Source organism: Phycodurus eques, chromosome 1, assembly GCF_024500275.1.
Source record: "Phycodurus eques isolate BA_2022a chromosome 1, UOR_Pequ_1.1, whole genome shotgun sequence".
NCBI lineage: Eukaryota > Metazoa > Chordata > Actinopteri > Syngnathiformes > Syngnathidae > Phycodurus > Phycodurus eques.
The window spans coordinates 25828814-25842491 of NC_084525.1; the positions used below are offsets into that span (position 1 = coordinate 25828814).

Sequence of the window (13678 nt, forward strand, 5' to 3'; positions counted from 1 at the left end):
GCAGGAAACTGCATTTTCTTGTCTACAAACATTTCAAGTGAGGCAGTTTCAAACACAAATGTAAATAGATTTCAGTTTAAACTTGGAATTTCTTGTGAGTATCAAAAAGACAAGGCAGTAATTTAATAAAGGGAAGCACAAGTTTGTCATCTTGTGATGAAGGTAAAATGTTATCCAACTGTGGTATCTCAGTCAGAACACTAGGGGGCACTACGTAAAAATATTACGCCAAAAAGAGGCAAAGTAAACGACACGAACAAGAATGCAGCTGAGTGGTGATCGATTGGAAATGAAGTGAATTTTTAAAAAAAGAAACAAGACTGATTCTTGAGGAAACCACACTGACTAAAACAGACTGTAACATACATAAACCCCAGACAGCACACTGCTGGCTCGCCGTGTAACTATTTGCGTGATTGCTCACAAAGCTAGCTGCTAATGCTAACGAAAACAAGCATAGTGATGTCAGCCACGTGATTCCCACAATGCAATGTGGATTTTTGTTGTTGTTGCAATAATTACTTGTGTGTGAAAGAATGAACTTTTGGTCAGAGGTGGGTTGTGAAGCCATAGTGTGAGTCAAATAAAAGTAAGACAAAGCTTTACCAAATTTTACTTGCGTAAGAGTAAAATGTACACGGGGAAAAAACTACTCAAGTAAGGTGTAAATGGTGATTCTTCTGAGTTTATTAATCAGGACATGAACATCAATAAAACAGAAATAACAAAATAAAATGTGAATGTGCAAATTCTGATATTGCTGTGTGTGTGTGTGTGATTTGTACCCCGTACCCCGAGATGCATGTTTTACAGTTACTTGTGATAACATAGGGCTAATATTTACAGCCAAAAAAAGAACAAAACATCTGCAATTTACCAAAAGGGTGGGCTGAAATATCCACGACTGGGCAGACAGCGACAAATACTTCAATACATGAAAGCTGTTGTTTTTCTTTGTGTTTTTCTTCTATGGTAACGACGACCTTTCCAACATGGTTGCCACGTTGCCATTGGTCAGGCTGTCTCATCTATTTTTAATACCTATGCCCGGGAAGCCCAATATAAGACGTGTGAGGTCATGTGACTTCCTTGTGTCGTTAGCTTACTGAACTAGACCTACACGTCACTAGCTCTTAAACTGGATTGGAGCAAGCAGCACCCAATCAGAAAATCGGAGTCGTAGTCTAACCAGATTGGTCGCGCAGAAAATAGCTGATAAATAAGCAATAATTGATCAATAAAAGTAGCGAGCGGGATTTAGATCATTGGAACGAATTAAAAGTACCGTTTCTTCATAACAAATAGTCGAGTAAAAGTAAACAGTATGCAGTATTAAAACTATTTTGACAAGTACAATTTGTCCAAAATGCTACTTACGGAGTAAATGTAGCGCATTACTACCCACCTCTGCTGTTTTGTCAATTCCTCTACCAGAACGTGCCCATCAGGGCATAGGGCATAACTGTTAAAATAAGAACTAAATACACATTAGCAACAATGGTGTGGGACACTCTAACCTAATAATTATTAAACGCTTCAGTGTTATGTTGTCATTTATCATATTTTCTCACAGTAAAACAGTAAGTTGGACATATAGATATAGAAAGAGGAAGCTACACAGTGCTGGTTTCGCAGTGATTTGTCAAAGTAGCAAGGCTTTTCTAGTCAACGGGTTTCAGTCCAAGTGAAGTCACGAGTCATTGCTATTCAAGTCGAGTTGTAAGTCATTTCAAATATTGTTAAGTCTAAAGTCATGAAATTCATGACTTGTGTCCACACCTCTGTTAACAGGTACTGTAAAACCGCAGTGGTTAGAGAATGTATACTTTATGTATGCTGGATATTGACCTATTGACAGTTTCTATTGCCCGTTTTATTTACCTCACGGGTTTCAACAGCTCTATTATACACTACGGTGGTGTATATTCACCCGCAAGGGGTTGGGAGAGAGGGAGACAGGGACAGTTGGGTTGTGTCCAAAATCACTCCCTAACCACTGTGTAGTTACATCGTTTTGTAGAAGTGTCTGAATGCTTAGTGATCAAATTAAGTGCCCTATATCGTGCACTCATAATTTCCCACAAATCATTGCAAAAAGTAGCGAACAACTCACAAAGTCGTGTTATACCATAATGCATTGCGTCTTCAGAGAAAGTATGGTGGGATTTGATGGGTCGCAGATGGAGGTAGTGAATTTTTCATATAAATGTAAGTAACTTTTCAACAAAGCTTTGATTGTTGGCATTTTTATAGCCATGTACAGTAAAATCATCTCATTTTAATGTGCTTTTTTTTTTAACCCACCACAACAACCTACATTGTTAATGTGCGACAGCTGTGACGTCATTAACAGAGGAGCAGTGCCCGAAAGTTGTTATGAATGAACTCACTATGTATACTATAGTCCACTATGTAGTGTAACACTACATAGGGAGTAGGGAGTGAATGAACGATTTTGGACAGTGAATGTTGGACTTGGCACAGCCTACGTCATATCAAAGCGAAGGAATTCCAGCAGTAGGGGCACCAAAAATCACAAATTACAGTTTTAATTGGATAATTTTGGGGATGGGTGCCCTTTTTTGGTTTAGAGTACCTGCCCCCAAAAATGTCTGTGCACTTGCCTGCCCAACATTATTATAACGTACTAGCTAATGCTGGTAATACGAATCTGGGCTATCACTGCAGCTCTGCTTACCTTTTGGCTTTGACATGATCAATCCTGTTAATGGTAAAACGTAACATGATTATTGTGTGTGCCTTAGATTTGACCAGTCTTGTCGATTCAGTGTAGTGTTACCCTTATGGTACTGAGCATCATTCTTCCTCGGAGTGCGTGTTGCCAGCACACACACACATTGAAGAAGTCAAAGAAAAAGCAAATGACACAGATTTTGTTTTCAATGTATGTGACATCATCTAACCTTAATGTTAGAATTTTAACAGTGACATTATTAAAAAACGAGTAGAGATTTTACTTTTTTTCCACCTTCTGAGATTTGCTTTATTTCCCCTGATACCAAAACCATTTTGAAAATGTTTTTTTCCAGCCTTTAAACTTGCATCAACTTCCACAGAAATGGAAAATTTGTCTTTTTTCTTTACAGGTGATGTGAAAATAAATGTGTAAACACACAATGTCCTGGTTCCATTTACATTATTCCTGACATCTGCGAAACTGTGAAAATGATACCCTTGTGATCCATGTTGTGTTTCTTCGCAGAAATTAAGTCACTGCTCACAATTATTTTTAGAGGGGTCTGTAAAGTCGCTCAATTGTCAACTAACTGCTTTTGTAAATGTGCTCTTTTCAATTTGCCGCCATGTTGTTAGTACAGTTCTACCTCTATAAAAAGTGTACCTCTAAAAAAATTGTATTAAAAAAAATCGTCCTGACGGATAAACTCAATCGATAAAATGAATTAATCGCCCAGACCAACGATAACATGTTCAGTCTGTGTGTTTGCATGTGTGTGTGAGTAGTGAGTGATGAAAAACAAACATTTATTTTCATTATTTTTTTATTTAATTTTTTTATTGGAGGTATGCACGGTTGACTTTGTCATGTGACTGAAATTTGGAGGGAAAACTTTGAGTGAGCCCTTCGGTTGACAGTCAGGAAGAACACGAGAAGACGCGCGGATGTCTGATGATCAGCATCAATACAAAAAAAACAACATTTTTACAACAAAAATGAGGTTTAAAATAAAAATCCACCTTCCAGTAGATAAAAAAAAACTATATAAAATTCACGCCCAGGGTCGCCACAGAGGCGGCATTAGCTTCCGTGTGGGACTACGCGCTAGCAGGAAGTAGCTAATCTGTCAGATGCAGCACAGCTAGCTAGAAAAAGTACAAGTTTTTTTTTTTGGCATATACTCTCCAAGAAAATCCAATGACCACACCTTTTACTATTAGTCCTGCTCCATTGACTACTCACGCCTGATCTACTTTTTTTCAGTTAGTCATGCCTGATGAACTGCCACTTGTTAGTTATGTCTAAATAACCTTTTTCAATTAGTCTTGTCTGATGGACTTCCTTTGATTGGTCCTGCCTAATAAAGTCATTTCGATTAATCATGTCTGAAAAACATTTTTCAATTAATCATGTCTGATGACCTTCCTTCAGTTAATCAAGCCTGATGAAGACATTTCATTTCAGTTCTTCTTTTGATTAGTCATGCCTGATCAACGTATTTTGATTAATTATGTCTTTACAACATTCTATTATTAGTTATGTCTGATCATCTTTCGATTAGTCATATCTGATCAATTTATTCCGATCAGTCATGTCTGCACAACTTCTGATTCATCACATCCTGAATACATTTCTTCAATTAGTCATGTATGATGGAGTTCCTTCAGTTAGACAACCCATTTCAATTAGTCCTTTCTGGATTTTTTTTTTCAAATTAGTCATACCGGATCAACTTATTTTGGTTATTCTGGTCTGACAAACTGATTTCAATTAGCCATGCCCAATCAACTTATTTTGATTATTCATGTCCGACCAACTTATTTCAATTAGTCATGTCCGATCAGTTGATTTTGATTAGTCATGTCTTATCAACTTATTTCAATTAGTCATGTCTGTACAACTTCCTCTGATTAGTTAAGAACTATATCATCCATCAGGCGGGGCACAGCTAGCAATAGCAAAGAGGGACGCGTGAAAAAGTAAAAAAGGTTTCTTTTGTTGTAATGTACTCTACACATGAATCCTTAACTAACAGCTAACTGTTAGCAGTGTCAGAAAGGTCATTGGGTACGTTTGGAAATTCACTCCAAGCGCACTCAGCACACTCCGGAACATTCGGAAACTCAGAGGACTGTTGGAGTGTGCCGTTCAGGTATTCAGAGTGCCACACTCTGGGAGTGGCAGAGCGCCCTCCCGCTGCTCTGACTGAGAAGACAGAGCGGCCGGAGCGTCAGGCAGGACGAGATGTTTACAGGCAGAACTGACACATTCAATATGGTGGACGTACTTACGTATCCCTGTCAATGGCCAACACGCTCGTTTGTTAATTCATTGAAAATGGAGCAGGCTCTGCCTCTGTGAACACTGCACTCTCAGAGCGCAGTAAGAGCGTCAGATTGAATTTCCAAACGTACCAATTGTTGAAAAGTGTTGTTCTTCACAAAAAAATGGTGGCTCAGTTGACAATTGTATAGCGAAGGTCGGCTAGAAAGCAAGTTGGTCGTCTCATGTGTTTAGCGGTTAGCACTGAGCTCGTGCTAATTTTAGTACTCATCCGGTGGAATCATGATGTCCAAGACAGACAATAATGTGTGTGCTAAGCTTGGTCAAAATAAAAAAAATACTGTGTTGTGTTTGTTGAGAGACTTTAAAATGTCCAAACTATCAAAAGGAGGATAAATAAGTAAAAGTTATTGTATCTGTACAGCTAAAATGCTAAGCAGCTTGTTGGACAGTGCTAACAGATAGCACCCAACACTCAACTGAAAGTTCTTCTTCTGCGGTTCTTGTTTGTAAACATGCAGAGGTGCGTTGTCACCACCCACTGGACAAGATTGAGCATGACATGCGATGTTCCTCCACTACTTCCTTTTTTATTTGTCTTTACCTTTCGTTTAAAACTTTTAGCTTTAAAGAGTTTTTACTTCCTTTGGGGCCCCATCGACGGCCTGCCTCCACGGTCCCTGATTGGCCATGAACACCTGTCCATCAAAATGATGTCACGCAGCTCATTTCGTCAGCGAGCTCGTCCTCCTCTCGGCCCGTTCTGATCGGCTCCTCATCGCTGTAGAGTGCAGCGGGTTCTGTGCCGGCGGTGTTGAGGAAGTCGTGGCTCGCGGACCCCAGCAGGTCGCTGGCGGCTGATTCCATCTCGTCCACGGTCATGTGACATGCGTCCGCGATCTCCCGCTTTGCGAATGCCACAAATTTGGGATCACGTGCGTAAAGGCCGAGACCTTCAGAGATGAGAACCTGCAGAGACAAAAAATCATCAGCATATTTGACATGCCAGCAACTAGAAAGGCCCTTCTTTTGATTAGTCATGTCTGATTAACTTATTTTGATTAATCATGCCAACTTATTTTGAGTAGTCATGTCTTGACGCTTCCTCTGATTGATCAAGTTTGAGCCTTTTCTTTCGATTAGTCAGGCCAGATTAATTTATTTATTAATTTATGTCTGAATAACTTTTTCAATTAGTCATGTCTGACGGACTTTCTTCATTTGGTCATGCCTGATCAACTTCTTTCTATTCGTCATGCCTGATCAACTTCTTTCGATTCGTCATGTCGAATCAACTTCTTTTGATTAGTCATGTCTGAGGGATTTTTTTCAGTTAGTCTTTTCGCCATTTTGTCATGGATTAATCATGCCTCATTAACTTTGTTTTTGATTAGTCATGTCTGATCAACTTTTTTTGATTAGTGACATCTGGTCAGATCAACTTCCTCTGATTAGTGATGTCTGAATAACGTTTTAAACGAGCAACGTCTGATGGAGTTCCTTCGATTAGTCATGTCTGATCAACTTATTTCGTTGATCAACTTATTTCCATTAATTATTTTGGTTAGAGCGTCTGCCTCACAGTTCTGAGGACCGGGGTTCAATCCCCGGCCCCGCCTGCGTGGGTTTTCTCCGGGCACTCCGGTTTCCCCCCACATCCCAAAAACATGCATGGTAGGTTAATTGACAACTCTAAAATTGCCCATCGGTGTGAATGTGAGTGCGAATGGTTGTTTGTTTGAATGTGCCCTGCGATTGGCTGGCAACCAGTTCAGGGTGTATCCCGCCTCCTGCCCGATGATAGCTGGGATAGGCTCCAGCACGCCCGCAACCCTAGTGAGGAGAAGCTGCTCAGAAAATGGATGGATGGATTTTGATAGTCATGTCTGTAAAACTTGCTCTGATTAGTCAGGTTCGATCAACTTCTTTCCATTAGTCATGTCTTAACAACTTATTGCTCAGTCATGTCTGTACAGCTTCTACTGAAGAGCCAGGTTTGATCAACCTTTTTTGATTCGTCATGCCTGATCAACATCCGTCATGCCCGAATCACCTTTTTAAATAAGTCATGTCTGAATAACTTCTTTCAATTAGTCATGTCCGAGTAACTTTTTACAAATGAGTCATGATTGATGGACGTCCTTTGTTAGTCATGCATGATCAACTTGTATTGCTTTATCATGTCAGTACCACTTCTTTTGATTAGTCATGTCTGATGGACATCTTTCATTAGTCATGCCTGAAAAAAGTTTTTTCAATTAGTCATGCCTGATCAACTTCTTTCGATTATTCACATCTGTACAACTTCCTCTTATTAGTCTTGTCTGATGGACGTTTTTCAGTTAGTCATGTCTGACATCCTTTGGTCTCACCGCCTCCACCAGACTGTCGGCCGAGCCACGTTTCTCGCCAAACGGAGCACCGAGCTGAGAAGGAACTCTGAGAGTGGTGTACGCTCTGTAAGGAGGTGGGGCTGCAGGACACAAGTGAGAGATTAAATGGCGGCACAACGGGCTCATTACGCCTCAGACGTCTCAGCTCACCTCCCGTAGCGCCGTACCAGGCGGGACTCGGCGCCGCTCCCGTCACACTGACACCTGCTGGTGGAAATGCAACAGCTGATGAGTGACTGGCAGTTCGAAATGCAACAGCTGATGAGTGACTGGCAGCTCACCTCTTCCTGCTCCCCCCAGCTTGTCCTCCCGGCCTCCTCCTGTTCCTCGTTCTCCTTCTACTTCTCGCCGCCACGATGGGCTTCCCTCCTCCTCCACCAGGATGAGAGGAGCGTACAGGAGGCGACCGCGGCGAGGACAAGGATTGGCCCAGGACGTGGAGGAAACCGCAGTAGAGTGACCGGATGACGGAGGATGGTCGTAACTGCTGTATGTCTACACCAAAAAGGAACTGGAGTTTTTGTATGTGCGTGTATGTGGGGGTTTCATGTGTGCATGTGTGAGTGTCTTTGTGTGTTCCCATGTTTGTTTGTGCATGCTTTACTGTGTGTGTGTTAGTGGGTATGTACAGAATGTGTGTTAATGTGTATGTGTAGATGTACAGTGAGTGTGTGTGTATGTTTTTTGTGCGCGTGTTATTGTGTACTGTATGTGTGTGCGTTAGTGTTTCTGTGCATGTGTTTAGATATATGCGAGTACGTGCGTGTGTTTTTTTTTTATGTGCGTTAGTACACTGGAACCTCGGGTTACGAATGACCCGGTTTACGAACAATTCCGGTTATGTCCAAAATTTTCTTTGAAAACTTACCTCCAGTTATGAATTATTTTCAGTTTGCAAAGGCTCTTAAAATGGATGAACGTAAGGATCTATGTACTTCTACTCATGCTGCGTGACGATCATTGACTCCGTGCATAAAGCATTGCTGAAAGCTGAAAACTTGTTGTCTGTTTTGGGTTCAATCCCCGGACCCGCCTGTGTGGAGTTTGCATGTTCTCCCCGTTCCACCATATGATTATCTATGTCTATGTATGTGTGTACGTGTTTGTGTTCATGTGCGTATGTGGGTTTGTGTTTTCCTATGTGTGGGCATTAGTGTGTAAAAGTGTGTGTGTGTGTGTGTGTGTGTGTGTACCTGAGTGCAGGTGCGGCGCGGAGGAGACTTGGGGTGGTACGTTCCCGGCATGGGTAAGTCGTCACTGCTGCCCTGACGTCTCAGACACTGAATGTTGAACGAGGGCTTTCGACCTGGTGGCCAAATCCACCGTCAGCCGTCTTTGACGATGTCACACACGTTGTAATTGGTTGTATCTCACCTGTGGGCGTGGCCGGGAGAATACGCCTCCGTGTTGCTCTTCTACCCTCGCTGTAGCCGTTTCCATAGTGACTGTAGGGGGCGTGGTCATCATCGTGCAGAGGATCATCAGGGTAATATCTGGAAACACACACATGCAGATGTAAAAGTGTATGTACGTGTGTGTGAATGTGCGTGTACCTTTCTGTGGAAGTGATGCTGGCTGTGTCGTCTTCTCTTGTGTAGTAACGTGTCTCTCTGGATATGTCCATGTCGCCATTCCGCCAGTGCCTGTACCTCAAGTCCCTCCTGTCAATCAAAGTACTTTTCATATTTGTAGTATTCATAGCCTACCTTCCACGTTTAGTTCTTTACCATAAGCTCAGTGTTTGTCGATTAACACCTATTTGCACTGGCACTGGCCCCCAGTCCACCTGAGATGTGAGTTTAAGATTTTGTTAATTGTTACTTTCTAATAAAATATTACTTTAGTATTATTGTTAGCAGGCAGCACGGTGAGCAATTTTATTTATTGTTTTTACTATTATTATTGTTGTTATTTTACCTTTTGTCGGTGCGATGGACGACTAGTTAGCACATCTGCCTCACAGTTCAGAGGTCCCGGGTTCAAATCCGGCCTCGCCTGTGTGGAGTTTGCTTGTTCTTCCCATTGGTGGGTTTTCTCTGAGTACTCCGGCTTCCTCCCACATCCCAAAAACATTGAAGCATTGAAGACTCTAAATTGGCCGTAAGTGTGAATGTGAGCGCAAATGTTTGTTTGTTTCTATGTGACCCTGCAATTGGCTGGCGACCCTTTCAGGGTGAAGCCCGCCTCTCGCCCAGTCAGCTGGGATAGGCTCCAGCACGACCACGACCCTAGTCAGGATAATTACGGAAATTGGATAGATCGATATTAATGTTAGCATTACGGCTATACGCGAATCGGTGGTGACTGGAATTTGGATTCCAGTGGGCATCTTAGAATATCGTACCACTTTACTCTGAAAAGAGCTGCAGCTCCTGCCACACCGCATTTAATTAAAAAAATAATATGGTCAGGCCTGTCACGATAATTACTATATCAACTTATCATTCGATAAATAAAATGGACACAATAGTTTTTCCTGACTCGATAAAGTGTCGTTGTGGTGAGCCGGCGTGCGGATCACGCAGTGAGCCGACAGAGTTGGATGGCTATGTCATTAGCCACTAGTGGCCTCATGGAATGCCGGCAGACACTCTTGCCGGTGTTGGCTCCGTCCAATACTACACAGCCTAGCTCCAAATATGTGCAGCGCATAGATTCACACAACAGAGACACTTAAGGGAAAGTTAACTGTTTGTTGTGGTCGCTAGCCCGGCTGCGAGCCAACGAGCTAGCTCACGAGCCAACAAGCTAGCCTGCAAGCTAACGAGGTAGGGAGTTAAGGAGCTAAACAGCTGGCTTCACCACTGCTATGTCATTTAAAACATCAGCGCTTTGCTCCTCCTTGTTGTGTGTGTTAGTCCCCAATTAACACAAACACGGGAATGTTAACCGTTTATTAAATATAACCTCAGTGGCACACGTTATTCCGCCAGTAGTTGACTACCGCAAACGTCAACGTGTATTTGATTTACAGGTGAAGGGCTCGTGTTCAGTGGACCAATCACATGGTAGCTGGGTTTACATGGAGACTTTTTCATCATTCCGATTGAAATCTTCCGATTGAAAGTTCTCTGGATAAACTGTTTACATGCGACATGATCCAATCCGATCGGGTGTATACATGTACATTTAATCGGAACAGCCGTGTGACATGCGCACTTCTTCATGAATGTCACATCATTTATCAAGATGGAGGTCCGTCGTCTATACTTTTTTTATACGTTTAAAAAAACACTTGATAAAAACAACTCATAAGTAGTTTAAAATCAAGATCTTCATCGCATGCGAGCTTCATCAGGGGCCGCCATATTTACATGTGCGTAAATTATTAAGTCATTTACGTCGAGATGAAGCATGCACAGACAGCTTTTCCCGGCTTTTGCTCTTCCGGATGACGGTTCACATGGCGAAAATTTAGTTCTGATCGATTTGGCAAAAGGAATATTCCACCCCTGTGCAACCGAATGAAATTCTACTGCTACTCTGAGTGCTTTAACACTGTCTTCTCATTCACCTCCTGATGTCACAGCATCAGAAGCAACTGGGGTTTCAGTATCTGACTCAAGGATATTTGGACATGGCTGATGATCGAACTCACAACCTTCGGGTTGACGAATGATCACGGTACCACCTGAGCCATGCTGTCCCCACAATACAAAATATTTCATGATTTAAAAAATTTTTTTTTTTAAAATCAGTTTATTTGAAAGGGGACAATGCAATTTCATAAAACACATGAAATACACATGGTTAAAAAAAGCCAGAATTAGCCAGAAGGGTACGTTTTCATCTGTAGTCCCCTGACTCTCCACCGAGACCATGATCTTTATGAAAAAAAGAAGTTTTATCCTGTGCTTAAGGTTGACGTCATTTTGAAATACTGCGCATAGTTTCTGCGCATGTGCGCATTTGGCCTCAGTGGCTGCAGTGGGGACGGCGATGAAGTCTATAGCCCTCCACCGAGACCATGATCTTTATGAAATGAGGTGTCTGATAGCTGAGCCCGAGGAGCTGAACGGATATTCATGACAGCGCCACAACCAAAGCCGGAAAAGAGCAATTGCTGGATGGGGCGACCGCGGCAGAATGAATGGTAGAAAGTTTATCTAAGATAGCATAGCCAGCCAGCTAGTTAACTTGGGGTTGCTGTTCCCAGCCAGTGAGGATTTATGGCACAGAGACAGGCGTAAAGGGTTCTACCTTTGGTAATGGTACAGCGAGGGATCCTGGTTAAAATAAGCCATTTTAAATTAAAAAGAAAACTTTTTCGGGGGGAGAAGCGGAAGCAAAAATGCACCAGTGTACTCTCTTTCCAGTTTCCAATTCAACTGGATTTTTCATTTATTGCGCTACAAACGTACGTATGACATATCTCAATTTTGGAATAGTACAAGGAGTATGGATTAAATTCTGATTCAAAAGTCATTCGTTACTGTCCATACGAATAACAAATTGGGATTTAGAGAGCGAGTCCAAGCCCTAATTAACACCTTCCTATCTTGGTGATTTAGTGGTACCTTATGTTCCATCCGAGCCATACGCTCGCAACATATTGGTCATTTGGTGACTCCGAGGAAAAAAAGAAGTCGGCATGATCAAGAGTATTCTCTATTAGGGCTCCAGTACTCTGGAATGTCCTACATGAGAAAATTTGAGCGGCTACCTCTGTAGTAACTTTTAAATCTCAACATAAGACTTATTTTTACAGTCTCGCATTTGGTTAAACCACACCTAGTATGCAATTACTCTCTGTTAGCCAGGTTTTGGCCTGTTTTACTGCCATTGCTGTTCTCTCCTAACCCCTTCCTCTCCTGCTCAGAGGGGGTGATTCCTTCATCTGTGATCCTTCCCCATGTTTATTATATTTTGTGTCTTCCCCTAAATGGGTTTTCCATATTGCATATTTATAGTTTTCACAGTTATTAGTAGTTTCTTACCTTCCATATTTGTAATGCGATGGCCTCTTGTGGGTGTTGTCTAGAAGCCCATTCCTGACTGAGGGTCGGCGGTGATGATGATTAACAGATGACCTCAGATTGTCTCGCCGTGAAATGTGAGCATCGTAATCGCCGCCATTAGACATTTTGCAGAGAGAACCGACCCGATGGATCAAACCACCATTTACCACACCGCTGTCACCCATGACTCCCCCTGGACCGACGGGCACAATAGATCCCCGCCGGTCATTGTGTGGTCCTACTGTGTCCATCTGCAGAGGTGGGAAGAAAGTGAGTGTGTGCATGTGTGTGTGTGTGTGTGTGGTAAAACAAGAACGTCCACCTCTTCCTCTTCCCTCATGGACTCCTCCTCCTCTTCTTCTTCCTCCTCCTCTTCCTCCTCCAGGTCTTCATTGAGGGCCAGACGCATCTCTGGACCGAGATCCTGCAGAGTCTTGAGACCCGCTTTACATAACTGCAAACACATGCACGTCAATACACACCCGTTGTAGGATTAGTGACCGTATGGCTGACAGACCTGTACGGCTGACGGGTTGGTGGCGTCAGTCTCCACACTCAGACCCCCTCTCTCCTTCCTCTTCCGGAACTTGCGGAAGTAATCTTGGATCAGGAAAGTGGCATAGAACTTCCCAACTGTCACTTCCTCCTCTGCAGCAGGAAACACCAGAGAGACAGAGACTGGTACAGGTCTGTGGTACTGGTCTGTGCTATTGGCCTGTGTTGCATGGTACTGATTTACGGTACTTGACTGTAGTATTGGTATTTGATATTGTAGAACTAGTTTCAGTGTTTATTTTTACCTTTAATAGTGAATCGCAACAGTTGGTTTAATTACAAGAAGTGACCCCAGTCTATCTGCTCAAGAACAACAGCGAAAGGTGGAGGCATGAAGCCGATGCATTTCCATGAGAGAAAGGAACCCCCACCCCTTGAGAGGTTTCTTTCTTTCTTTGACCACCTGGCTGTGTCTGTCTGTAGTTTGTGTATTGATCAGCTTATTTGCATGTAGGAAGGTATGAAACTCCAGCTTTGAGAACCCATTTTGGCCAGACCTTTAAGATTCTGCATGTCTCCATGTCTAATTGTCTGACCTCTTTGTAAAGATAAAAAACTGCACAAGTAACTTTGTCTTCAAGTATTTGCTTCGGTATTCTCTATCAGAACAAGACATTTTTTCCACAACACCCGTGTTACTGAAACATGGCTGGAGTCCATGGTACTGTCCATATAATGCCTACTGGTCCATGGGACTGGGTCATGGTACTGGTCTGTGCTATTGGCTTGTGTTACTGATCCATGGTACTGGTCTGTGGTTCTGAGCATGGTACGTGGTACTGATTCAAGGT

The 13678-nt window shown here is 42.5% G+C and overlaps 1 protein-coding gene across 2 annotated transcripts in view; it reads right to left on the bottom strand.

Moving 5' to 3' along the window:
* Positions 1-3498: 3498 nt before the first annotated feature.
* Positions 3499-13678, bottom strand: part of cacna1fb (calcium channel, voltage-dependent, L type, alpha 1F subunit) — an 88884-nt gene continuing 78704 nt past the window's right edge. Inside the window, exons 41-50 of one of the 2 annotated variants that reach the window (XM_061685121.1) lie at positions 12850-12980; positions 12655-12786; positions 12312-12583; positions 8928-9035; positions 8749-8867; positions 8568-8680; positions 7656-7869; positions 7525-7578; positions 7354-7454; positions 3499-5950 (exon numbers count right to left, since the gene is read on the bottom strand). In XM_061685121.1, the coding sequence (XP_061541105.1) occupies positions 5687-5950; positions 7354-7454; positions 7525-7578; positions 7656-7869; positions 8568-8680; positions 8749-8867; positions 8928-9035; positions 12312-12583; positions 12655-12786; positions 12850-12980 (1508 nt within the window). In that variant the 3' untranslated portion in view covers positions 3499-5686. Of the gene's footprint in view, positions 5951-7353; positions 7455-7524; positions 7582-7655; positions 7870-8567; positions 8681-8748; positions 8868-8927; positions 9036-12311; positions 12584-12654; positions 12787-12849; positions 12981-13678 lie in introns of both variants that reach the window. The other variant, XM_061685110.1, reaches the window with a different exon arrangement.